A 26,656-nucleotide genomic window follows, 5' to 3' on the forward strand; every position below is an offset into this window, starting at 1 on the left:
CGATGTCATCCGTCAGTCTCACCAGATGCGGATCCCACACCGCAGAGCAATGCTCCAGAATAGGGCGGACAAGCGTGGTGTAAACAGTCTCTTTAGTAGACCTGTTGCTCCTTCTAAGTGTTCTGCCAGTGAATCGCAGTCTTTGGTTTGCTCTACCCACAATATTATCCATGTGACCGTTCCAATTTAGGTTATTTGAAATTTTAATCCCTAAGTATTTAGTTGAATTTACAGCCTTCAGATTTGTGTGACTTATCGCGTAATCGAAATTTAGCTGATTTCTTTTAGTACTCATGTGAATAACTCCACACTTATGCTTATTCAGGGTCAATTGCCACTTTTCGCACCATACAGATACCTTATCTAAATCATTTTGCAATTCCTTTTGGTCATCTGACCTCTTTACAAGACGGTATGTGACAGCATCATCTGCAAACAATCTAAAACACCTACTCAGTTTGTCTCCTATGTCGTTAATATAGATCAGGAACAATAGAGGGCCTGTAACACTTCCTTGGGGAACGCAGATATTACTTCTGTTTTACTCGATGACTTTCCGTCTATTACTACGAACTGTGACCTTTCTGACAGGAAATCACGAATCCAGTCGCACAACTGAGGCGATGCTCCGTAGGCACGCAGTTTGGTTAGAAGACGCTTGTGAGGAACGGTGTCGAAAGCCTTCTGGAAATCTAAAAATATGGAATCAATTAGACATCCCCTGTCGATAGCACTCATTACTTCATGAGTATAAAGAGCTAGTTGTGTTTCACAAGAACGATATTTTCTGTAACCGTGCTGACTATGTGTCAATAAATCGATTTCTTCGAGGTACTTCATAATGTTCGAATACAAATGGCGCTGAGCACTATTGGACTTAACTTCTGAGGTCATCAGTCCCCTAGAACTTAGAACTACTTAAATCTAAGTAACCTAAGGACATGACATACATCCATGCCCGAGGCAGGATTCGAACCTGCGACCGTAGCGGTAGCGCGGTTCCAGAGCATAGCGCCTAGAACAGCTCGGTCACCCAGGCCGGCATGTTCGAATACAGTATATGCTCCAAAACCCTGCTGCAAATCGAAGTTAGTGTTACAGCCTGTAATTCAGCGGATTGCTCCTACTTCCCTTTTTGGGTATTGGTGTGACTTGAGAAATTTTCCAGTCTTTAGGTACGGATCTTTCTGTGAGCGAGTGGTTATATATAACTGCAGAATCGGAAAGTTATCCCAATGTTGGCAGACTGTTGAAATTGTGATGGAGAATATATTGTAGATGACTAAAGTCTGTGTTATGTGTAGCTGTTGTGTTTATTAAACTTATGGAAAAATGCTACGAACTTATGCACCAGCCCAATATATAGTTTGAGGCACACAGAATGTTCCAAAAAGTGGTTTTTATCTCCTAATTTGTTCAACTATCTGCAAGGGAATATACTGAGCCGTCACCTCCCACTCCCCAATAATTTGTGTTGTTCTCACCATCATGAGACGCAAGTCTCCCAGTGTGGTGCCATCTGGAAAGACTTGTTACTTGGTCGCCGAACTACCCCATGTGGGAACTACAGGCTACCAATGCCATTCGATAATTTCATTTCAGATTTCAGTGTTTACAGTTACTTCTGGAACAATATGTATATGGGGCACTGTAAGTCACGTGTTTACGACCCCTTTACTGACGTTCGTTGCTACTTTGCCGGCCTGCAGGTGGAGCTGCGTGACTCGCTGCACGACTCTCTGGGCCTGGACACGCGCGTGTTAGACGGCGGCAGCAACTTCAGCGTCGGCCAGCGGCAGCTGGTGTGCCTGGCGAGGGCCATCCTGCGCAACAACCGCGTCCTCATGCTGGACGAGGCCACCGCCAACGTCGATCCACAGTAAGTTCCCCCTTCAGTACGCACTGACCCATCCTTCTGTGCTCAAATAACACCGCCACATTTTCGGTCAGCGAAACGCTGAACTTTAGAAAGGATAAGGTTTTGTGTCAACTGCGTCAGCAACGAAGCTTGAGAGCGGTGGAAGTCACTTGAAGATTGCAGCATGTGTTTCACATGAACTTCAGGACATAACAGAAATTCTACTCACTACGGGAGTATTATACTGCAAAATAAAAGACTGTGTATGATGCTCAATTTTATGGGTTATTGATAAGTAATACATTGGTGTCAGCGACATACAGGCATTCTACATGTACCTCAATATCTTAGTCATTGCTAAAAAGTCTTTGAAAAGTTTTTCATCAGCAACTCACCACCTACCATAATCCTTCGGCAGTCCTTCCAAAGTCGACAACGTACATATTTCTCCATGATAAAGAGACACTCCTTGTGAATTGCACCGTTTTTACTTAGATTTATTAACCTGTTCATAAATACACTGAGCAACAGAAATAAAAAATCACTTTTTCGAAACCTTGTAATTCTCATCCATTGAGATGGTTAAGTTTGAACTTTGGCTCAAAGATGCGTACAACGTTCCTTTGTAGTGGTGGATAATCGTGGCGCCTTGAGACGTAACCTCGGGCTCGACCACGCTTGACCAGCACGGTGTCGACACGCGCGAAAAAAGACCACAGCACATTTAGGGATCGTTGATGAAGTCACGATGGCACCAAACTTCATCACAGTTCTGGCTAATGCCAACGTGGAAGCCTCAGAAGATGGGCAGCTTGTCACACCCTCTCTTATCCAAATTTCACCCCTTCTTTTGATGCCTATGTGATGGAGATTAGAACCGCGACGTACAGAGTTGAGATTACGTTGTTTTCTTATGAGTGGCCGTGGAAAACATTCCAGACACTCATAATCGGCACGGAATGGCCTCCGGGAGTGGCATAAAAGGCCTCATGAAACCATCCTTTTCTCTGGGGCGTTGATTCCCATATATTTGGGGTCTAAAACGACAGTTCGCAGTGCGATGACCAACAGGAAGAAGTTTTTGACTATCTTTGTCATTGCTGACACCCTCGGATGTTTCAACCCTCCTCTAAGGACACTGTGGGGCTGCATCCCCATTAAACACGATCTGACCCCTTTGGAGCGCAGCGTGACCTCAATTTTTGTTCTGGTGTACAGGTTGGAACCACTAGGCACCGTTCAGCACCATTAGACGAAATTTGTACTTGGCCCGAAACAGCAATGGGTGCACACGCTTTTTCGACCCTCGTATTTCGCGTCCACCTGCGGAGTGAACACACGGAAGAGCAACGTTAACATGTACAGCTCTTTCGCCGCTAAATTGCTGCTGTTGCCCCTGATAGTAGGCCGTTCGGAACCAGGGGGTGTCGAAGGGGTTGCCAGTCTGCAAGTGGTTAGAACTTCGTCACGGGTTCTGTCTCTACAGGTACATTCTTAGATTTTTCAATAATGGTGGGTGGGTGCACTGAGGGTTTTGCCGAAATGGGGGGTCTTATAGAAAATCTTTGTCGTTTTGTGTGTCCATGTCATGTCACAGGAGGACACAAAATAGGGATGCTGAAAAAAAAACATAATCAACATTAGCTCTCTTGGAACACGTTCAAATTTCGTCGAATGGTTTTGAACGGCCTCTAATATTTCTAACCTCTACAAGATAGCAAAAATTGCAGTCGCGTTGAACTCCAAAGGGGACAGATCATGTTTAATGGAGATGCAGCCCCATAATGACCTTGAAATGTCAGAGGGTCCTGAAAGGAATTGAGAAGTTACGCATAATTTTTCACGCAAATCCAGATTTATGAAGCTCTGACTACTTCTCGGTAGCTCACAAACGTCAAGTCGGAAATACAGTTGTGTGAGTCATCAGTCTTCGAACTACTTCGATACGGCGAGCCACAAATTCCTCTCTTGTGCCAGCATCTTCATGTCGGAGTAGCATTTACAACCTACGTTCTCAATTATTTATTGGCCGTATTCCAATCTCTGTCTTCTTTACAGTTTCTACTCTCTACAGCTTCCTCTAGTAATAGTGAAGTTATTCCCTGATGTCTTAACGTATGTGCTACCATCCTCTCCCTTGTTCTTGTCGGTGATCTCCACATGTTACTGTTGTTACTGTCTTCGCCGATTCTGCAGAGAACCTCTTCATTTTTTTATGTCTACCCAGTTTTTTAGCATCCTACTGTAGCAACACGTCTCAAACGCCCCGATTCTCTTCTTTTTGGGTTTTCCGAGAGTCCATGGTTCACTACCACACAATGCTGCACTTCAAATGTACATTCTCATAAATTTCTTCCACAGACTAAGATCGATTTTTGATACTAGTAGACTTATTTTATACAGGAATGATCTCTTCGCCTGTGCTAGTCTGTTTTTTATATCTTTCAACTTCGTCCGTTATCTGTTATTTCGCTTTCAAGGTAACAGAATGGGTCGAGTTCTTGTACTTCGTGGTCCTCAGTTTAGAAGATAAGTTTCCTAATTATGTCATATTCCTACTCCTCATTCCTATCCTCTTCCTTCGGTTTTCTCTCAATCTGTATTCTGTGGTCAGCAGACTAGTCATTCCACTCAGTATGTCCTGTAATTTAAACCCTCTCCTGAACCTGTCTTTTATTTTCATCATTGATTCTTCGATGTGTAGACTGAACAATAGGGGAGGAAGACTACATCCCTGCCTTACACGCATTTTAACCCGACCACTTCGTTCTTGGTCCTCCAGTCATTGTACCCTCTTGGCACTTGTACATATCGTATATTATCCATCTTTCCCTACATATTGCCCTCATTTTTCTTAGGATTCCGTGCATCTTGCACCATTTTATATTATCGAACACTTTTTTCTGGTCGACAAATCTTATGAATGTGTCTTGATTTTTCGTCAGTCTTGCTTCAGTTATCAAACGCTACCTCTCCGCTACCTTTACCTTTCCGAATGCCAGACTAACGGTCTTCTAAAAGATCCTCAGCTTTCTTTTCCATTCTTATGTATATTATTCTTGTCAGCAATTTGGGGCATGAGCCATTAAGCTCATTGTGTTATAATCTCGCACTAATATGCCCTTGTGAATTATATTTTTTCCGAAAGTATGATGGCGTGTCTCCAGTTCTCATAGATTCTATGCATACATAACACCAAATAATTCACACTTAAAACAATCCCATTCATGTAGCTGCTTCGCCTAGCCGAAGAACGATAGTCGAGAAGTGCACTAAAAGTTTCAATCTTGAAGCTGGCGAAACAAGATCGTAAGTCTGGAAACATCGTACTTCCTCCAGGCCTGGCCAGCACCGCTTCTTGGCGAAAGAAGTAGAGCAAGTGGAGCATCCTTCCCCTTCGTGCGTGCTTCTTCCGACATTTGCGCGCGAGTGCCTGTTTCCAAAATTGTTCCCAAACATAAAAACCCTGACGTTAGTTATTATCGACTAAACAGTTGGCCAGACAAATGGGAATAGGAGTTTTTGTCTACAAATTATCTATACTTTCTTTGGGCGATGTTTGTATACACGATAAAAAGTCACCCTGTCTACATATTAACCAAAGAAATTAGGACATCACACAAGATATCAAACCTTACATATTTTGCGTAATCTCCTAACAGCTTTGGTTAATATGCAGGGTTCAAATGGCTCTAAGCACTATGGGACTTGACATCTGAGGTCATCAGTCCCCTAGAACTTAGGACTAGTTAAACCTAACTAGCCTAAGGACATCACACACATCCATGTCCGAGGCAGGATTCGAACCTACGACCGTAGCAGCAGCGCTGTTCCCGTCTGAAGCGCCTAGTACCGCTCGGCCACAGAATATGTAGGGTGTTTGTTTTAACTTTAGACAACTAAACATCTCGAAAACTACGCATTCTACGAAAAAAAGATGTTCTAGTTCAAAAGTTGATATTAGTAAAGAGGACATCTGTCTGTGCTGCAACTGGCCACATCCTAACCACGCCTCCTGTGTGGACGGGATCAACTTTGTATTTTCAAATGGTAACCCCCATTTTTATTGCATTTCAAAAATTTTTGCAATAGAATCCGAATATGCAATAATTATGGGAGGGGGGGGGGGGGGACTCTCACTTCAAAATACAATGTGACCCCGTCCAGGCAGGAGAGGTGGCTAGTAAGTGGACAGCTGTAGCATAGACAGATGTTCCCTTTACTAACATTAACTTTTGACCTATAACATGTTTTTCGTACGGTGCATCGTTTTCGAGATATTTATTTATCCCAAGTTAAAAGAAACACCTTGAATCCAGAATGAGATTTTCACTCTGCAGCAGGAGAGCTTCTGTAAAGTTTGGAAGGTAGGAGACGAGATACTGGCAGAAGTAAAGCTGTGAGTACCGGGCGTGAGTCGTGCTTCGGTAGCTTAGATGGTAGAGCACTTGCCCGCGAAAGGCAAAGGTCCCCAGTTCGAGTCTCGGTCGGGCACACAGTTTTAATCTGCCAGGAAGTTTCAAATACCTTGAATATTCGGAACTTGCCGGACACCCAAACATCGCGTTCTGTTAGTAACAGCCACGTGTGTGTTCAGCGCATCATCGAATGTCAGGTGTAGTAACGATAACGCCGCTCACAATACGTTATACATATACAGAGGGAGAAACAAAACATTCAGTCGATCGCTGCAACTACAGCCCACCTGCCCCAGTACAGTGGACAATCGTATGCACCACTGCTCGTCACAGTTATTAGTGATGAATTATTCTACAAGCATTCTAAGTCTGAGATCAAAGGACAGGTTAAGAATGGGAACACGAAGATTATCTTATCCCAATAAAAATTTAGTCTTAACACAGATTCCGGTAAAGAGAGTCATTATTGTGCACTTATTTTGAAACTGCTGAGTGATGTGCTTCAGGCGTTTGGCCACGGAACTTCAAGTTCTACTTATTGCCGAGATTACTCCCCTATTCTACAGTTTCTGCTGCTTGAAAAAATATATTTGTGATCAATTTCTCATGATTGGAGTTGACAGTCATGTAGTACTTTGTAAAAGTAGAGTATACCACTTGATAACGGCAGGAAGGCCGAAACTGAAATAATGAAAATAACTAACTTCTGCAGTCAGTGGTGAACATAGCGTCATTTACAAAGATAGTCATCACGGTGCAGCTGTAGAAGACGTATAGGATGGCCCAAAGCTTTAGGGTTAAGTTATGTAGATGGTAGAAGATCGTAAATCGAGCACTTTAAGATTAGGACTCAACTGTAGGAAATCAGTATTTCGTTTATTATTGACATAAATATCTTCCACGTTAGGACAACTTAAGCCCATAGTAACCTACATTCATTACAACATAATCTATTAATGAAATTAAAATTTGGGTTGAAATCATTGAACCCCATTGCTTGCACACCTTGTATATGACAGCGGTTTACCTGCTGTTCCGGCAGTACTGTCTGCAACATACTCAAAACATGCGTCTCACGCGCAAAAAAATGGTTCAAATGACTCTGAGCACTATGGGACTTAACATCTGAGGTCATCAGTCCCTAGAACTTAGAACTATTTAAACTTTACTAACCTAAGGACATCACACAAATCATTGCCCGAGGCAGGATCCGAACCTGCGACCGTAGCAGTCGCGCGGTTCCGGACTGAAGCGCATAAAACCGCTTGGCCACAGAGGCCGGCCTCACGCACAAGTTGACGGCTGACGTTTGATAAATCTTCTCCCACACGATCCAACACCATCTCCTCAAATTGTACTGTGCAAGCAATGCTGCGATGAGAACCTTACTCATTCCTCTATTGCTTGAACGACGCAGCAGCTTGTAAGTTTTTGTTGGTGGCGACAAATTCCTCCCGACCAGGATGACACCTGCTGATAAAATTTTCCTTTTTCATTCTCTCGGCTTTCCAGGAACTGCAATCAGCTTCACCGTACACTGAGGTGACAAAAGTCATGCGATAACTCCTAACATCGTATTGGACCTCCTTATGCTCGGCGTAGTGTAGCATTTCGACGTGGCATGGACACAACAAGTTGTTGGAAGTCCCTTGCAGAAATACTGAGCCATGCTGCGTCTATAGCCGTCCATAATTGCTAAAGTACTGCTGGTGCAGAATTTTGTGCACGAACTGACCTATTGATTATATCACACAAATGTTCATATCAGACGATCTTGGTGACCAAATCACTCACTCGAACTGTCCAGAATGTTCCTCGAACGAATCGCGAAAAATTGTGGCCCGGTGAAATGGTGCATCATCCATAAAAATTCCATCTCTGTATCATTGAAAATAGTCTGCAAATAGCGGAACATAACCATTTCTAGTCAATGATCAGTTAAATTGGACCAGAATACCCAGTCCATTACATGTAAACATAACCCGCACCATTATGGGGCCAACACCGACTGGCACAGTACCTTGTTCACAACTCGGATCCATGGCTTCGTGGGGTCTACGCCACACTCAAAACCTACCACCAGTTCATACCAACTTAAATTGGGACTCATCTGGCCACGCCACGGTTCTCCAGTCGTCTGGGATCCAACCGGTGTGGTCACGAGCTGTAGGTGATGTGCTGTCAGCACTCGCGTCGGTCGTCTGCTGCCATACATCATTAACGTCAAATTTCGCCGCGCTGCCCTAAAGCCTGGTTTTCACGACGACACTGCCTTGCGCCACTCGTCGCGTGAAACGAGTTGGACGCAACGAGCTTCGTATGTCTGTAGACACGGCGCCACCAGTGTACACTTCAGTTTCGTCGTCTTGTGAGTGCCGTAGTCATGTGTAAAATGAAAGTTTTGGCAGCTGTATGATTTGAGACAGAGTTAATGCTTGTTGGTATGAAATCGCTGCATAAGACAAAAGATAAAAAAAATTAGAAACGTGTTTGGGTTCGTGACTGGATAAAGAAAAGAAGTTTCCTCGGTTGCTCAGCGACCCTGCTGAAAGAAATTGTGCTAGTAGACGCTATAAGATTTTTAATCATCTGTACTGCAATTTGTGAATCGGAGGCACTGCTGTGACGTTTTAAATAAATTAATATCGAATAAAGAATTCAGTTTTCCAGATTTTTTTAGCCTATTCTCCTGTCAACTATTTTCCTTAAAAAGGAATCGCTCAACTCTAACCAGGGGATTATAGTGTTGTAGACGTGGGCTGTTCTGCAGCCAAAAGTTTTGCTTGTCTGTATTTTTATCAATTCATTTGTATATGTCCACCTATAATTTTAATTCAGTTGATTTTCCTCTACAGCTCAGATATTGTCTACCAACTCATGTTTAGACAGCGTATGACAGTCTCGAGCGAGCAACAAACCGCTGCTTGTTTTTTGCAGTCAACGTAATTAAAATGCTACAAACTCCTATGCATAGCACGGATACCCAAAAAGCGAACAGTTTACTCCGTTCACCACTTCATATTCCAGTTTTTTTACTCCCTACTGACACACCTAACCTCAAAACTCATGCAACTAGTGTCGCCAAAGTTGAACAAGCCGAAAGAGCTTAGTTTCGGCGACGAGTTTCGCACATTCACACCGCGCATGCGCAGCGTCTTACAGCGCAGTTGCGTGCAATCCAGTGTCGTTGTGAAAACTAGGCTTAACGGATACGTTCGTAGTGCATCCCACATTGAATTCTGCTGTTATTTCACGCAGTGTCGCTTGTCTGTTAGCACTGACAATTCCACGCAAAAGCCGCTGCTTTCAGTCGTTAAGTGAAGACCGTCGGCCACTGAGTTGTCCGTGGTAAGAGGTAATGCCTGAAATTTGGTATTCATGGAATACTCGCAATATTGAACACTGTGGATCTCGGAATATTGAATTCCCTAACGATTTTCGAAATGAAATGTCCCGTGCATCTAGCTTCACTACCATTCCGCGTTCAAAGACAGTTAATTCCCTTCGTGCCGCTGCAACCACGTCGATAACCTTTTCACATAAATCACCTGCGTACAAATGACAGGTCTATCAATGCAGTGCCCTTTTATACCTTGGGTAAGCGATAGTACCGCCATCTGTATATGTGCACCTCAGCGTACTTTAAATACATTCCTGTAACGAGTATTGCTCCATTTCGGATACCAAGTTAAATGCTCCTTTCGTCCGTGCCCCGGAGCTTCTGCAGCATCGCGTGAAGTCATATCTGCAGCCGTGGCCAGAATCGACGCACTCTTAGCTATGTGCGTCGTGCGATACTGGACCACCGACTCCAGTATGAAGGAAAACATCCTTTCTTCTGCAATCGGATACTGATCCATGACGCTACAAGCGGACAGGGATAGCACACATTGGTGGTAAGGCTTGTTACACCAACCGTGAATTGTAAGCAATGGATAACTTCTTAGTGGGCACACCACAAGACGAATTGTGTGTTGTTTCCCAAGGTAGCAACATCGGCGTCGATGCGGCAGACATTTTGATTATTGTGTAACGTAAGCAGTTTACAATCGCTCATTTCTCACTCAAATTTTCTCGTCAGCTGAAAAGTCATTTAGCAGCCGCTGGTTTTAAACTGTCTTCCGGTTAAATAGGGTTCGCCAGGAGGAATGGTCAGTATTCGGGTATATAACAGCAACGATCATTTGAAGCAAAAATTCTAGTATATGTAGGGTCTAAAATGCACACCTTTCGAGCTATAAGCACTTCATCTTCGATAATGTAAAGCAAATGTCTCCTACTGCAAGCTCTTTGCTTTCCATGTTTTCGGAGGAGGTAGTATGGATCAAAATAAGAAAAAAAGTCCAGTAAACATGGGCTCTAAAGTGAATACCTTAAGACTTACGAGTACGTGATCAGTTGAAGAGATGTGTTTCACAGTAACGAAGATCATGAACTATTCGAAGCTCTTAACGCATGCCCATGTTTACTGGAATTATTTGCTTCGAATGATCGTTCCTATCGTATCCCTGAATACTGATCTTTCCTCCTGGGACACATTCAGTAATTTTTGTCCGAAAGTATGGAAGACGATGAGCGCAAATCTACGAAGGTCACTCCAAAAGAAATGCATACTATTTTTTTTTAAATCCATCTTCTATTCTACATGTTTGGAAGTTTTACAGTGTGTAGATACATCCTTCAGGAACAATATTTTCATTTCTCCACATAATTTCCATCCCTCTCAACTGCCTTACGCTACCTTGGAACCAGCGCCTATATACCCTCATGGTAAAATTCTGGACCAACCTGTTGGACCCATTGTTTGGCAGCGTGCACAAGGGATTCATCATCTTCAAACCTTGTTCCACGAAGAGAGTCTTTCAGTTTCCCAAAGAGATGATAGGCACATGGAACCAGGTCAGGACTGTAAGGCGGGTGTTTCAGTGTTGTCCATTCGAGTTTTGTGATCGCTTCCATGGGTTTTTGACTGACATGTGGCCGTGCATTGTCGTGCAACAGCAAAACATTCTGCTTTTGCCGATGTGGTCGAACACGACTCAGTCGAGCTTGAAGTTTCTTCAGTGTCGTCACATATGCATCAGAATTTATGGTGGTTCAACTTGGCATGATGTCCACAAGAAAGAGTCCTTCGGAATCGAAAAACACCGTAGCCATAACATTTCCAGCAGAAGGTGTGGTTTTGATTTTTTTTTCTTGGGTGAATTTGCATGATGCTTCTCCATTGATTGCCTCTTCGTCTCTGGTGAAAAATGATGGAGCCATGATTCATCACCTGTCACAATTCTTCCAAGAAATTCATCTCCACCATTCTCGTACGGTTCCAAAAGTTCGCTGCATACCGTTTTTATTGTTTATTTGTGAGCCACTCCCAACATCCTGGGAACCCACCTGGCGCAAACCTTTTTTAACGCCAACACTTTCAGTACTCTGCAAACCCTTCCTTCCCCCATCCTAACGTAGCGTGACAATTCGTTCACTGTGATGCGTCTGTCAACAGTCACCAGTTCGTTAACTCTTTGCACATTTTCTGGAGTGTGTGCAGTACGAGGCCTGCCGCTACGAGGACAATCCTCAATATTGCCGTGCCCGCTTTCATCACGTAACCTGCTTGCCCACCGACTAACTGTACTGCGATCGACAGCAGCATCTCCATACACCTTTTTCAACCTCTTGTGAATGTTTCCCACTGTCTCGTTTTCACGGCACAGGAATTCTATGACAGGACGTTGCTTCTGACGAACGTCAGGTGTAGCAGCCATCTTAAAGACTTGTTGTGACGGCGCCACTCACAGGAGCTGGTTGAACTAAGTCTGAAAACAAGCGGGAAGAATGTATCTACACACTGTAAAACTTTCACTCATGCAGAATGAAAACTGTATTTTTACAAAAATAGTGTGCATTTCTTTTGGAGTGACCCTAGTACGTAAATGTCACTCATTTAATAGCTTCCAGAATAACATAATAAAGGAACAGGAAAATCTTCACAATATAGTAGTGTCATTTATACTTGTATCCAACGTTAATTATTCAGAATTGGACATTTGTGAATCAAAATTCATTCATAAACTACACCACCGCTTGCGAAAATTGCAGAATCCACAAAGGAACGATTTGAATGACTCCAAAATTGAAGGAGGTATCGAACGGCGGAGCCATAATAAGTGATTAAGTTTGCTGGGCGATGGCGTCCACCTAGGCCCAGCACTGCCTTCATTTATGTGGCTGGAGACGTCAGTGTTTTGCCACGCTCAGTCGGTGCAGACTCATACAGCGAAGTGGAAAGGTCCAAACAGAATTCTATTATTCCTCATCGATGTCACAATGTGACTCTGTTCGAACTGGGAAGATGACTGGTCTCCGGGAAACGAGTCTGTCGTACGTCATACTGCGGCCCGTACAGCGAACGCTGGTATATCAATGATGTGTATGTACAACCAATGGATAGATGAGAGTCACACACAGCAACGAACTTATACTAAACCATTGTGATCACATTGTGGTATGACAGTAATCTTGCACGTATGGTCGTAAGCAACAGAAAGCTTTGTCCATTGTGTTCGTTCGAAGTTGGATCACTGGTACGGGTGTTGAACTCGTGGCACGCATATCATTAAGCCTCCTTCCGCTGGCCCTTGTGGCCGAGCGGTTCTAGTCGCATTAGTCTGGAACCGCGCGACCGCTATGGTCGGAGGTTCGAATCCTGTCTCGGGCATGGATGTGTGTGATGTCCTTAGGTTAGTTAGGTTTAAGTAGTTCTAAGTTCTAGGGGACTGATGATCTCAGATGTTAAGTGCCATAGTGATCAGAGCCATTTGAATCATTTTTTGCCTCCTTCCACCGACCAGAAACCACCAACGCTTCAGCCCAGGATGGGCACGTGTGCGCCATCACTGGCGTGGTAAGTAGCTAAATATTGTGTTTTAGGAGGAGTCCCGCTTCAAGTTGGCACAGAGTAATGCCTGCGTTCGCATCAGACGATACCGCGAGGAACGCTGTTGGCAGACTGTTCTGTTGAGCGGCGTAGCTGACAAACGCCAAGTGTGATGGCTTCGGGCGTCATCGGCTATAGCGTGCGATCTCGTCTCCTAGGTTTTGAAGGCAATCTGAACAGCTATCACTTCATCAAGAAGTGTTTACGGTCCGAGGCACCAACTGCTGTAGGCAGCTCCAAATGTCATATTTCAGCAAGATAATGTCCAGCCACATGTTGCGAGAACGCGCAAGCTATGTTTGAAGAACGACGGGTCCCACAGCTTCGCTGGTCTGCATGTTCACCTAACATATTGTTCATAGAACATGTTGAAAACGGTCGGCAACTTGTACGTTATGGTCCTCCTACAACCACTGTCGATGCTTTGTAGACGTGCATAGAAACCGCATGACAGTGAACTCGAATCTCTCGCAGCACAACCACGCCGTCTTTTATTCCATGCTACGACGTTTAGAGGGTCTAATTTCAGCTCGTGGCGGCTTCTCACCATACTGATTTTTCACGGTCAACGTGCATCTCAAATTCATCTGTTAATTTGTCTATTGCCATGTCCCTAATCTGTGGAATAAGTTTGAGTGTAGTCACATGCCTCTTTCTTGGTGTTGCAATTTGCACAAACAGTAGTGTATTTCGTAATTTTACTCCAAGATTAAGCTTTTTCATTAAACGGTATATTGACAAAGATATCTCATGACTCTATGTTTTCATTTACAGTACTGATTCACTGATCCAGAAGACTATCAGACAAAAGTTCTCGCACTGTACCGTGCTGACTGTTGCTCATCGTCTAAACACAATCATGGATTCCGATAAGGTTCTCGTAATGGACGCCGGTCGCATGGTGGTGAGTTACAAAAAAAATTACATTTCAGTTCCTTGTGTTGTTCACTGTGTGATGAGAATCTAGTCTATGGTTACCACACGTAATTAAATACGAAATGTTAACAGGTACAGCTCGTGTAATTCTAGTACGCAACATCAGTCTTATAACTGCGACGATGATGAACGATAGCACAGTCTAAAGTAAGAAGAAAAATTAACAGTTCATTTGTTGAAGAACAAGGCAAACGCAGAGCTATACATTGCGTGTGCTCGCTTTTCCTAGTTACTTGGATATTTACTGGAAGTTAATATTAGAAGCTAGTGATAAAGTCAATTACAAAATTTAACTCAATAGCTTCAGTCATGAAATTCAATAAATACGAGGGCTATTCGGAATTTAAGGAACGATCGGTCGCGAGATGGAAACCCTAGTGAAAATCCGATGGAACTTTGCACATATGTGTTGGGCAGTGTCTCTAGTATGCCCGTAGACAGCGGCGCGACGCCCTTCTCAGTTCTGAGCACATAGTGAGCGCTTAAAGATGCCTAGAAAATAGCGCCTGCCGCGATATTTCTCCTAATTTCATGAACCCTACATAAAGTAGCTGTCATGCAGTTCCTTCTTCCTGACAATTCTCGGCCGCACACTGCAGGTGCAATGAGGACGACCCTGCAGCGTTTTCGACGGGAACTGTTTGATCACCCACCATACAGCCCGGACTTGACTCCCTCTGATTTTCTTCCCCGCTCATATGAACCGCTAGCTAGGAAGACAACATTTTGGTACAGACAACGAACTGCAGTTCAACGCAGAAAATTGTCAGAAAGCATAGGAGGCTGCATTCCATGACAAGGGTATTGTAAAGTTTGTACAATGCAACGACAGATGTTTAAATCAGAGCGGAGACTTTGTAGAGAAGTAGCTGGAAGGTGAAGTTAACTGTTGCAAACAGGAGCTTTGATTTTCGCTGTGATATCCATTTCGCGACGATCGTGGCTTACTTTCCGAAGAGCCCTACGAGGGTTCTTCAGAAAGTAAGCTCCGATCGGTCGCGAAATGGATACCACAGTGAAAACTACCCAACATATCTGTTGGGTAGTGTCTCTAGTCTGGCCGTCGATCGCATAAAAAAGCTCTGTTCAGTTGTGAGCGCACTGTGAGCGAGTAAAAGTGCTTGGAACAACGATGTCTCCCGCCGAGTGGGAGGGCCCGCTGAGAGGCTTCGCCTTAATGAATGCAGCCCACCTAACACAGCTGCCGCACACTTCCTCCTTCATGGCAATTCTCAGCCTCACTCTGCAGGGGCAGTGAAGACGCTCCTGAGTGTTCGATCACCCACAACACAGCCTTAATTGGCTTGTCCTGAGTATCATCTCTGTTCACATGAAACGCTGGATACGAAGACAACACTTGAGCGCAGGCTATGCGCTATGGATCAGCGTAGAGAATTATCGGAAAGCACAGGCCGCTACCTTCTTTGACGATGGTGTTGGAAATTTGGTCTAACGCTCCTACAAATGTCTAAATCGGAGCGGTGACTATTTAGAGAAGTATATGGAAAGTGTAGCTAACTCTTCCAAGCAAAATGTTTCTGACTTTCACTGTGATTTCCATTTAGCGACCGATCTGAACTTACTTTCTGGACAACCCTCGTATTACGATATGTACACTCCTGGAAATTGAAATAAGAACACCGTGAATTCATTGTCCCAGGAAGGGGAAACTTTATTGACACATTCCTGGGGTCAGATACATCACATGATCACACTGACAGAACCACAGGCACATAGACACAGGCAACAGAGCATGCACAATGTCGGCACTAGTACAGTGTATATCCACCTTTCGCAGCAATGCAGGCTGCTATTCTCCCATGGAGACGATCGTAGAGATGCTGGATGTAGTCCTGTGGAACGGCTTGCCATGCCATTTCCACCTGGCGCCTCAGTTGGACCAGCGTTCGTGCTGGACGTGCAGACCGCGTGAGACGTCCCTTCATCCAGTCCCAAACATGCTCAATGGGGGACAGATCCGGAGATCTTGCTGGCCAGGGTAGTTGACTTACACCTTCTAGAGCACGTTGGGTGGCACGGGATACATGCGGACGTGCATTGTCCTGTTGGAACAGCAAGTTCCCTTGTCGGTCTAGAAATGGTAGAACGATGGGTTCGATGACGGTTTGGATGTACCGTGCACTATTCAGTGTTCCCTCGACGATCACCAGTGGTGTACGGCCAGTGTAGGAGATCGCTCCCCACACCATGATGCCGGGTGTTGGCCCTGTGTGCCTCGGTCGTATGCAGTCCTGATTGTGGCGCTCACCTGCACGGCGCCAAACGCGCATACGACCATCATTGGCACCAAGGCAGAAGCGACTCTCATCGCTGAAGACGACACGTCTCCATTCGTCCCTCCATTCACGCCTGTCGCGACACCACTGGAGCCGGGCTGCACGATGTTGGGGCGTGAGCGGAAGACGGCCTAACGGTGTGCGGGACCGTAGCCCAGCTTCATGGAGACGGTTGCGAATGGTCCTCGCCGATACCCCAGGAGCAACAGTGTCCCTAATTTGCTGGGAAGTGGCGGTGCGGTCCCCTACGGCACTGCGTAGGATCCTACGGTCTTGGCGTGCATCCGTGCGTCGCTGCGGTCCGGTCCCAGGTCGACGGGCACGTGCACCTTCCGCCGACCACTGGCGACAACATCGATGTACTGTGGAGACCTCACGCCCCACGTGTTGAGCAATTCGGCGGTACGTCCACCCGGCCTCCCGCATGCCCACTATACGCCCTCGCTCAAAGTCCGTCAACTGCACATACGGTTCACGTCCACGCTGTCGCGGCATGCTACCAGTGTTAAAGACCGTGATGGAGCTCCGTATGCCACGGCAAACTGGCTGACGCTGACGGCGGCGGTGCACAAATGCTGCGCAGCTAGCGCCATTCGACGGCCAACACCGCGGTTCCTGGTGTGTCCGCTGTGCCGTGCGTGTGATCATTGCTTGTACAGCCCTCTCGCAGTGTCCGGAGCAAGTATGGTGGGTCTGACACACCGGTGTCAATGTGTTCTTTTTTCCATTTCCAGGAGTGTACTTGAAACAGGAGATGGATTCCATGAACTCTTTAACGTTAAGGTTACGTGAACAAATGACGATATCCATGGTAAACTAGTAGTAGATCTAAACGAAAAATTAATATTACAAGTGCTCGAATGCAGTAATGCTTCATTATACTGGCCCTCGCGTGATCTTTCAGTTCACAGGTTTAACATTACCGCTTTTCCATATTATTAATATCACCATGGGTACCGATTTCGTACTTGAAAATAAGCGACCTCATTCTGAATGTGTGTGTCAAGTTGAACAAAGCGTCTGGTCGTATTTTCTGCTGCGACTGCAGTAAACTTAAGCTCTCTTGTGAATTTTCGGGCCGGTCTACTCTAATGGTATTCCGGAACGTGGTCGTAGAGTCAAAGACTGGAACCAAACTTCGGGATAAAACCAGAGTAGAGCGTGTCAAGGAGTCTGCAAGCTTTCTCTCTTCGTTTACTGTTCAGATATTACTTCCATTTGGTTCCTACCCTACTACACTCTTGCTCATAAATTAAGGATAATGCCGATACATAGTGAAACAACGCTCTGGTGGGCGGTTCATGGGTTTAAATCACCTCGGGGTATGACCATGCAATGCATTTGACATGCGGTCGTTACACGGTTTGCGCTGGCAGCAGTCCACATACGCAGAGGTGTGTTGGTGCATGTCAGATTACGGTGCAGCGAGTAGGTGTGCAGACGTCTTCAGTCGAGCTAATGGTGACTGTGTGTTGAAAATGGCTTCAAGACCACATATTGATGACGTTATGAGAGGTTGAATAATAGGGCGATTGTAGGCTGGTCAAACACAGCAGGTCGTATCACGGGCCCTCCGTGTGCCACAAAGTGTGATCTCAGATTTTGGCAACGATTACAGCAGGCAGGAAAGTGTCCAGGCGCTACAGTATGGGACGTACAAAGTGTACAACACCACAAGAAGGCCGATATCTCACCATCACTGCCCGCAGACGGTCACGGGGTACTGCAGGTAGCCTTGCTCAGGACCTTACCATAGCAACTGGACAGATGACTCCAGACACAGAGTCTACAGACGACTGAACAGACATGGTTTATTTGCCTGGAGACCTGCAAGGTGCATTCCACTGACCGCTGGTCACAAGAGAGCCTGTAAAGCCTGGTGTCAAGAACACAGTACATAGTCATTGGAACAGTGGTCCCAGGTTATGTTCACGGACGAGTCCAGCTATAGTCTGAACAGTGATTCTCGCCAGGTTTTCATCTGTCGTGAACCAGGAAACAGATACCAACCCCTTAATGTCCTTGAAAGGGACCTGTATGGAGGTCGTGATTTGATTGTGTGGGGTGGGATTATGATTGGTGCACGTACACCCCTGCATGTCTTTGGCAGAGGTACTGTAATAGGTCAAGTGTATCGGGACGTCATTTTGCACCATTACGTCCACCTTTTCAGGGGTGCAGTGGGTCCCACCTTCGTCCTGATGGATAACAACGCACGGCCCCACGCGGCCGCCATCGTGGAGGAGCACCTTGAAACAGAAGATATCAGCCGAATGGAGTGGCCTGCCTGTTCTCCATACCTAAACCCCATTGAGTACGTCTGGCATGCTCTCGGTCGACGTATCGCTGCACGTCTTCAAACCCCTACGACACTTCAGGAGCTCTGACAGGCACTGGTGCAAGAATGGGAGGCTATACCCCAGCAGCTGCTCCACCACCTGATCCAGAGTATGCCAACCCGTTGTGCGGCCTGTGTACGTGTGCATGGTGATCATATCCCATATTGATGTCGGGGTACATGCTCGGGAAATAGTGGCGTTTTGTAGCACATGTGTTTCGGGGCGTTTTTTTCAACTTATCACCAATACCATAGATCTGTGTCGTGTGTGTTACATATGTGCCTATGCTATTAGCGCCAGTTTTGCGTGGTGCACTACATTCTGCAATTATCCTTAATTTATGAGTATGAGTGTAGAATAGACTATATGACCTAAAGTATCGGACAGACTTACGTAACGTGGAATTGACCACTCGATGTCACGAGAGGCGGGCTCATCAATATAAAAGGAGGGCCTGGAAGGGGGAGGGGGGGGGGGGGGGAGAGCAAGGGAGTAATACTGTGCTACCACAGAAAAGCAGTAACAGCAGAAAGAGACGCTCAGGAGACCTCAGTGCCCTCGAACGTGGACCAATCTATGGATGTCACCTGAACGACAAATCCATCAGAGCATGTGAAATCATCTAAAACTGCCCAAGCCGACTGTTGGCAAAGTGGAAACGCGAAGGAACAATCACAGCTAAAGGAACACCAGGCCGACCTCATATACTGACGGACAAGAGCCGTCGAGCACTGCGGAGGGAGGCTGTAAGAATCACTTGAAATCAGCGGAAGGAATCACTCGTGAGTTTAAAGTGCTACCAACAGTACAGCTTACACAATGACTGAGCATAGCGAGTTGAAAAGAATGGTGTACAACGGTCGAGCACCTCTTCACGAGGAACACATTTCTGTAGTCAATATTAAGCGACGATTGGGTGAAGCTGCTGGACAGTGAATGATTGGAAACGAATGATTTGGAGTGATGAATCACGCTACACTCTGCGGAAATCCAATGGAAGGGTTAGGGTGTGCCATATACCTAGAGAACGTTACCTGCCATCATGTGTATTGTCAACAGTGAAATGTGGATGAGGTGCTATCACAGTATGTGGGTGTTTTTCGTGGTTAGGGCTTTGGTTCCCTTACTGCGCTTATGAAAAGGCTAAATGCTGAAGGTGAAGGATATGAACACATTGTGCAGCATTTTGTACAGGGTGCAGTAGACGATGTTTTTTTGTATCAACAAGGCGATGCATCCTGTCATAAAGTAGCACCTGTGAGGCAAATGGTTCATGAACAGTAGCATTTTTGAAATGGACCAGACTGCCCAGAGACCCAACTTGAACCCACTGGAACAACTTTCGCATGAGTTAGAACGTCGACTTCGCTCCAGGCCCATGGCGTGCCCTGTTTTCTGCTCTTGAGCAAGAATCAGCTGTCATTTCTCTACAGACATGCGGACATCTCATTGAAAGTGTCTCCAAGCTCAATGCTGATCACACCTCACATTTATGTCCACTAATATGAGTCCAGATGCTTTTGATCAGATACTGTATGAGTCTAAATATAACTGAAGCGCCGTGAATATCAGAAACCCGCTAAAACATCAAATCTCCGACATCGCTGCGGCCGGAAAAATATCCTGCAAGAACGGGACCACAGACGACTGAAGAGAATCTTTCAACGTGACTGAAATGCAACCATTCCCCAATTTGCTGCAGATTTCAATGCTGGGCCATCAACAAGTGTCAGCGCGGACCATTGAACGAAACATTATCCATATGCGCTTGATGACTACACGACACAAAACTTTATGCCTCGCCTGGGCCCTTCGACACCGACATTGGACTGTTGATCACTGGAAACATGTTGCCTGGTCGGACGAGTCTCATCTCAAATTGTATCGACCGAATGGACGAGTACGGTTATGGAGACAATCTCATGAATCCATGGATCTTGAGTCTCAGCAGAGGACTGTTCAAGCTGGTGGAGGCTCTGTAATGGCATGGGACGTGTGGAGTTGAAGTGATATGGGACCCTTGATACGTCTAGATACGACTGTGACAGGTAACACGTACATAAGCACCCTGTTTGATCACCTGCATCCATTTATGTCCACTGTGCATTCCGACGGACTTGGGAATTCCAGGAGGACAAACCAATGCGATGACCCAAACGTCAAGAATTGCTACAGAGTGGCTCTAGGGACGTTCTTCTCAGTTTAAACACTTCCTCTGGCCACCAAACATGAACATTATTGAGCATATCTGGGATGCCTTCCAACGTGCTGATCAGAAGAGATCCCCACCCCGTCTCATTCTTGCGGGTTTATGAACAGCCCTACAGGATACATGGTGTCAGTTCCCTCCGGCACTACTTCAGATATTAGTCGAGTCCTTGCCACGTCATGTTGCGACACTTCTGCATGCTCGCGGGAGCCCTACAACATATTACGTACCAGCTTCTTCGGCTATTAGTATATACATTGACTCACCCAGCGCTAATACTTGTGGCGGAATGTACATGGTGGCATGCGTCCAGGGCCACCTCATTCTCATTCAGATTGCTGTCACTTGACTTGTGTATTGGTGCTTTGCTGATACTGGGCGGTTTGCCAGGAACACATTAATAAACCTGAATCTACCCTGTAGTGGTAACTCTACCCGTGAGGCGATTGTTGCAACCGCTCCTCCTCCCAGGGCAAGACAATTTTCTTCAGATATGCAGATAGTGTAGTCTTTTGTTGCGAAACATTTTCTCGTCACCTGTTTTGAATAACTGTTGCTTAGAAAAGTACTCAATATCGAATACACCTCCAGAAAGTCTCGTGCGTCATCTCTTATGCGATGCGAGTCGACTGCGACGTGCGGCTTATTACAGAATAATATATCCGGTCTTTTTCAAGGAAACATTTGCAGTGTTAGCCCATTCTGGTCTTAAATACACATGCCAGCACGTGGTATATTACAACTACCCCTGTTCTTAAAAATGGTTGTTCCCGCAGCAACTGGTCGTAGACAGCATATTGTACGAATTGATTCCTTGAAGGTCCCCCTCCTTCGACACCAACCACAGCCCTGAGAAATGAGACAAAACAATCAAACATTGGATCACATCTAATAGAGCACTATGGTAGTCAAGGCAGTCTAAAAGTTAATAACTGCCTCCTTTTGCGAGTTAAGTGTTACTGATCTTCAGTACAATTGGACACATGTGTCACACCTCTACATAATTTAATAATGGGATAATACCGTCAGATGATGCAGAATTATACGTAAACTTAAAAAACTAAAACAGAAGAACACCTCGAAAAAGTCACTTCTTAGTTTTTTTTAATAACGTCGGAGTTGAAATTCCCATCTTTTAACCAAAACACCATAGATCCCGGAACAGCAAATAGTGTCGAGTGGCTGAAAACAAACATAAGAAGTCTAGTAGAAGTGGTCCAAATAACTACCGTTCAATATCCCGAGCATAAATTTCTAGTATAATCTTTTAACATCTTCTGTGCTCAGATGTAATGAGATATTTGTAACGGAATGACATCCTCTATGCCAACCCGCATTTATTTCGAAAACATCGGACCTGTAAAACCCAACATGCACTTTTGTCATATGACATCGTGAAAGTCACGCATCAAAGCAGTCAGTTAGGTACATATTTTCTTGAACTACGAAAAGTATTTGACTCAGTAACACAACTGTCCCTGATATCGACAGTTCGACTGCATGCAGTGTGAAGCGAAATTTATTACTGAACTGCGGATTTCTTGGTAGGGAGAATGCTGCACGTTATCTTGGATGGCGAGTCTTCGACAGGTGTAGAAGTAACTTCGGGTGTGCCCCATGGAATTGCGTTGGAATCCTTGCTGTTAATGGAGTATCTTAATGACCTTGCAGGCAATGATAATAGTAACCTCAGACTTTTCGCAGGTAGTACAGTTATCTATATCGTATGCAAATAGCTGTCCAAATATTCAGTGAAATCCTGAAAAGATTTCAAAGTGGTGCAAATATTGGTACCTTGCTTTTAAAAGTTAAAAAATGTAAAATTTTCCACTCCAAAAACGTAAAGACCTAGTATCCGGAGACCACAATGTCAGTAAGTCATAGTTGAAATCGGCCAAATCATACAAATACCTTGCTATAACAGTTTGTGCCATATGAAAGGGAATGATCTCATAGGCTCATTCGTAGGTAAAGTAGGTGGTAGACTTCGGTTAATTATTTGAATACTAGGGTAATCCTGTCAGTCTACAAAGGAGACTGCTTAAAAACATTCATGTGACCGATACTAAAATAATGCTCGAGTGTGTGCGACTGGTACCATTTCACGGGACGTTGAACGTATACACAGAAGGAAAGCACAAGTGGTCATAGATTTGTCTGACCCTTGGGAGAGTGTCACGAAGGTGCTCAAAAAAGAGGCAGCACCCTGTTCCATGTACTTCACAGTGGTTTGCAATGTATAGATATAGATGTAATTGTAGACGTAGAAACTGCAGTAGGTAACTCTGCTGCGTTCTGTATACAGACGCTATACACAGAGCGAGCACATGAATACGAAATATGTCACACTTTTAAATAATATAGCTTTAATAAAATTTGATCCAGGATACTTCGTGGAAATGAAACAGTAAAAGCCACTGTTAACAACACTTTATTTGTATCTATGATTGGAAATGTAGATAGTAATATCGAAAGTAATTTATGGACAGTGATCTCATCAGTTCATGTGGCTAACGATACAGATCTCCGCTGATGGTTATCTTATCAATAACGTATGCATTGTAAAGTATACGTTCATCTAACGTTGCAATACCTGTTACCGGCAGAACTAGTATTTAAGCCGGTTTCACCATGCTCTCCTTTTCTATTATACAATTCTTGTGAGATAAATTCTCTGTTTAGCTCTGCTTCTTTTTTCTTCAGGAATTTGACCATCCACATATACTACTACAGAAGAAAGATGGCATGTTTTCCAAAATGGTCCGACAAACGGGATATCTTATGGCAGAACAGCTTAGTAGAATTGCTGAAGAAGTAAGTGACATTTTAATAGCAATTTCAAATAGATTGTTGCTGCGTACTGCTATTTATGTTTGTTTTTAGTATTTTTAAGTCATATATTTTTTCACATCAAAATGACGATATATTGATCTTTCTGTTACAGTGCTATAATGAAAAAGTTGCGCATTGAATCTCGAGTCCTGCAAGACTGAACCAAATGTGATCACATTCCTAATTACTACGCTGTACTAGTCACATAATTTTTAAACAGTTGATTATCTGTCGGAGTATTATTGTAAAATATCTATGTAAATAACGACCTAACTACTGTACATTATTAAAATTACGTGCCATACTTCTAAGTATTTCTAGCATTTATGAAAATGGCGTAGCAACTTTTGTAGGTAGTTGTTACAGATCATGTACAAATTGACATTGTTGAAGTAAGTCGCTTTTTTTAAAGAAAAATATTTTACCCACAGACCTCTTTCTGCATGAATTGTGAGTGAATTGCGAGTGGTGCGAGAGAAAGTGTATCTTATTAGTCGGTTTCAGTATTCAGGTTCAGCAATATGTCAGTGCTTCACTGAATACAATAATGATGTAATTGAGGAGATTTCTCTGTAAAACGGAACACATGTGCACGAATTGTGAAAATAACACAGTGTCATGGAGTATGTATATTTTTGTTATAACAAAAAACTGATAGTACCTGAAGCATTAAATGATGTATCCATAACTGAGAAATAAAACATTGTTACCATTTTATAAATTATTAATTTTTCAATTAAACTGATATCTGCACTGGTTCATTTGCAGCATTCCGTAGTACACTGCCATACTACATTCTTACTGATCAAAAGGTGAGTAAAAAGTTGTGCGTTAATTAGTAATGTAAAAGACTGGGTTATCAAGTGAAGATGAACTGTTAACTATGAACACCATTAAAGAATTTACGAAACGCCGTACTATACGCTGAGGAAAATGATATGCATCTATTCCATTATTTTCAACTATTTATGCTGGGTAATTCAAAAGCTTCTGCGCCACCTGAAACAGAGTGAATGTTTTGGAATGCCAGGAACAACGACAGTCAATACACACGCACCTTAAGTCCAGCAAACGCAATGCACTGTTTAGTCAATGGTGTTGTACATTACAGAAAGTTTTCAAAATGGCGACCACCACATTCAGTACTGGCGTAATGTACTTGTAGAAAGTTCTGGTGTACTCTACCAAGTGCACCAGGCATCGCACGACCCTCATCAGACGGCTGCTGGTATCCTGCCGAGATGTGTTTCTTAGTCGGGAACTGGTGTCACGTACACGAGGTTTTTGGCATTCCGTCACGAAAAAATCAGTCAGATAAGGTGGGTGACGTTACAAATTTGTTGTATCTATAAGGGAAAACTAGAGCGTCGGAGGGGTTGTGGAAACATAAATCTTGACAAAATGCGACCAACATACAAAGGAAGATGATAGATTAGATGAAGACAAGAATAGGTAACTGAGTACTGAAAGTCAAATGGAGTTCTGAAACTTAAAAGCTCCGAGAGAACAAGTAACAGAAAGTTAACACACACTAAGACGAAAAAAACGACGCACCATGAAGGAATTATACGAATGGGACGAGAATCGGATGTGATGTTCATGTAAGACAAACAAATGAAAAATTTCATGATTTATTGAAGAGAAAGAGATGCACAAATTCTGGTCGTTATGTAAGCAGTCAGATTTTGGCATTGATTGACAGAGTTGTTGGATGTTCTCCTAAAGGGTAAAGTGCCACATTATGTCCAATTGGTGTACTAGATCGTCAAAATCCCAAGCTGGTTTGAGGGCCCCGCCTATAATGTTCCAAACGTTCTCAACTGGGGAGAGATCTGGCGCCCTTGCTGACCAAGGTAGTGTTTGGCAAGCACCAAGACAAGCGGTAGAATCTCTCTCCGTGTGTGGCTGGCCATTATATTGCGGAAATGCAAGTCCTGAACGACTTGTCATCAATGGCAACAAAACGGTGCATGGAATACAGTCAACGTACCACTGAAGGGTGCCGCTGGTGACAACCAAAGTGGTCACTTGCGGAATGAAATCGCATCCCCGACCATCGCTCGTGGAAGTCGGATCGTATGGCGGGCGACAATCAGGTTGGTATCCTAACGCTAAGACACGTCTTCAGCCTGGAATCTCATTAACTAGAATAGAATTATCTTCAGTGATGAGTACAGCTTGAAACAGCCCCGATGACCTGCGAGACGCCTGGAACAGCGACGGGATACAAACCCCATTGTCACCAGCGATACGGTCCGAAAATCAGGAGTGATGGTCTGGGATGCCATTTATTTTCATAGCAGGACTCCTTTGGTTGTTACTCGCGACACGCTTGCAGCACAGCGGTCGTCAACACCCTGTTTTGTTGCCCTTCATGGCAAGCCGTCCTGGGCTCACATGTCAGCAAGATAACGCCCTCCCGCATACGGCGAGAGTTTCTATTACTTGTCTTCGTGCTTGCCAAATCGTACCTTCGCCAACAAGGTCGCCGGATCTCTTCCCAACTGAGAACGTTTGGAGCACAATGGGAAGGGCCCTCGAACGAGTTAGAGATTTTCACCATCTAATGCTCCAGTTACACAGAATTCGGTGCGATATTTCTCAGGAGGACGTCCAACAATTCTATCCACGTCAAGCCGAATAACAGCCTGCATAAGGGTCAGAGGCGGAGCGACGTGTTATTAACTAGCTCAGTTTGTGAAGCTCTTTCTTTTGAATATATCACACAGTTTTTCTTAAACTGTAATCATTTCTTTGTCTCTATATGTTCATCACATCTACCGATTTCCGTCCCATTCGGATAATTCCTTCGTGGCGCGTCGTTTTCTTATCT

At 44.5% G+C, this 26,656-nt stretch overlaps 1 protein-coding gene across 1 annotated transcript in view; it reads left to right on the forward strand.

Moving 5' to 3' along the window:
- The window catches only part of LOC126457999 (ATP-binding cassette sub-family C member 4-like), a 271,245-nt gene extending 246,707 nt beyond the window's left edge, over nt 1–24,538 (forward strand). The window contains exons 22-25 of the mRNA XM_050094771.1: nt 1,710–1,879; nt 13,985–14,114; nt 23,695–23,805; nt 23,936–24,538. Of these exons, the coding sequence (XP_049950728.1) occupies nt 1,710–1,879; nt 13,985–14,114; nt 23,695–23,805; nt 23,936–23,962 (438 nt within the window). The 3' untranslated portion in view covers nt 23,963–24,538. The remainder of the gene's footprint in view (nt 1–1,709; nt 1,880–13,984; nt 14,115–23,694; nt 23,806–23,935) is intronic.
- The last annotated feature ends 2,118 nt before the right edge of the window (nt 24,539–26,656 follow it).

The sequence above is a fragment of the Schistocerca serialis genome, chromosome 2, assembly GCF_023864345.2.
Source record: "Schistocerca serialis cubense isolate TAMUIC-IGC-003099 chromosome 2, iqSchSeri2.2, whole genome shotgun sequence".
In the NCBI taxonomy this organism is placed as follows: Eukaryota; Metazoa; Arthropoda; class Insecta; order Orthoptera; family Acrididae; genus Schistocerca; species Schistocerca serialis.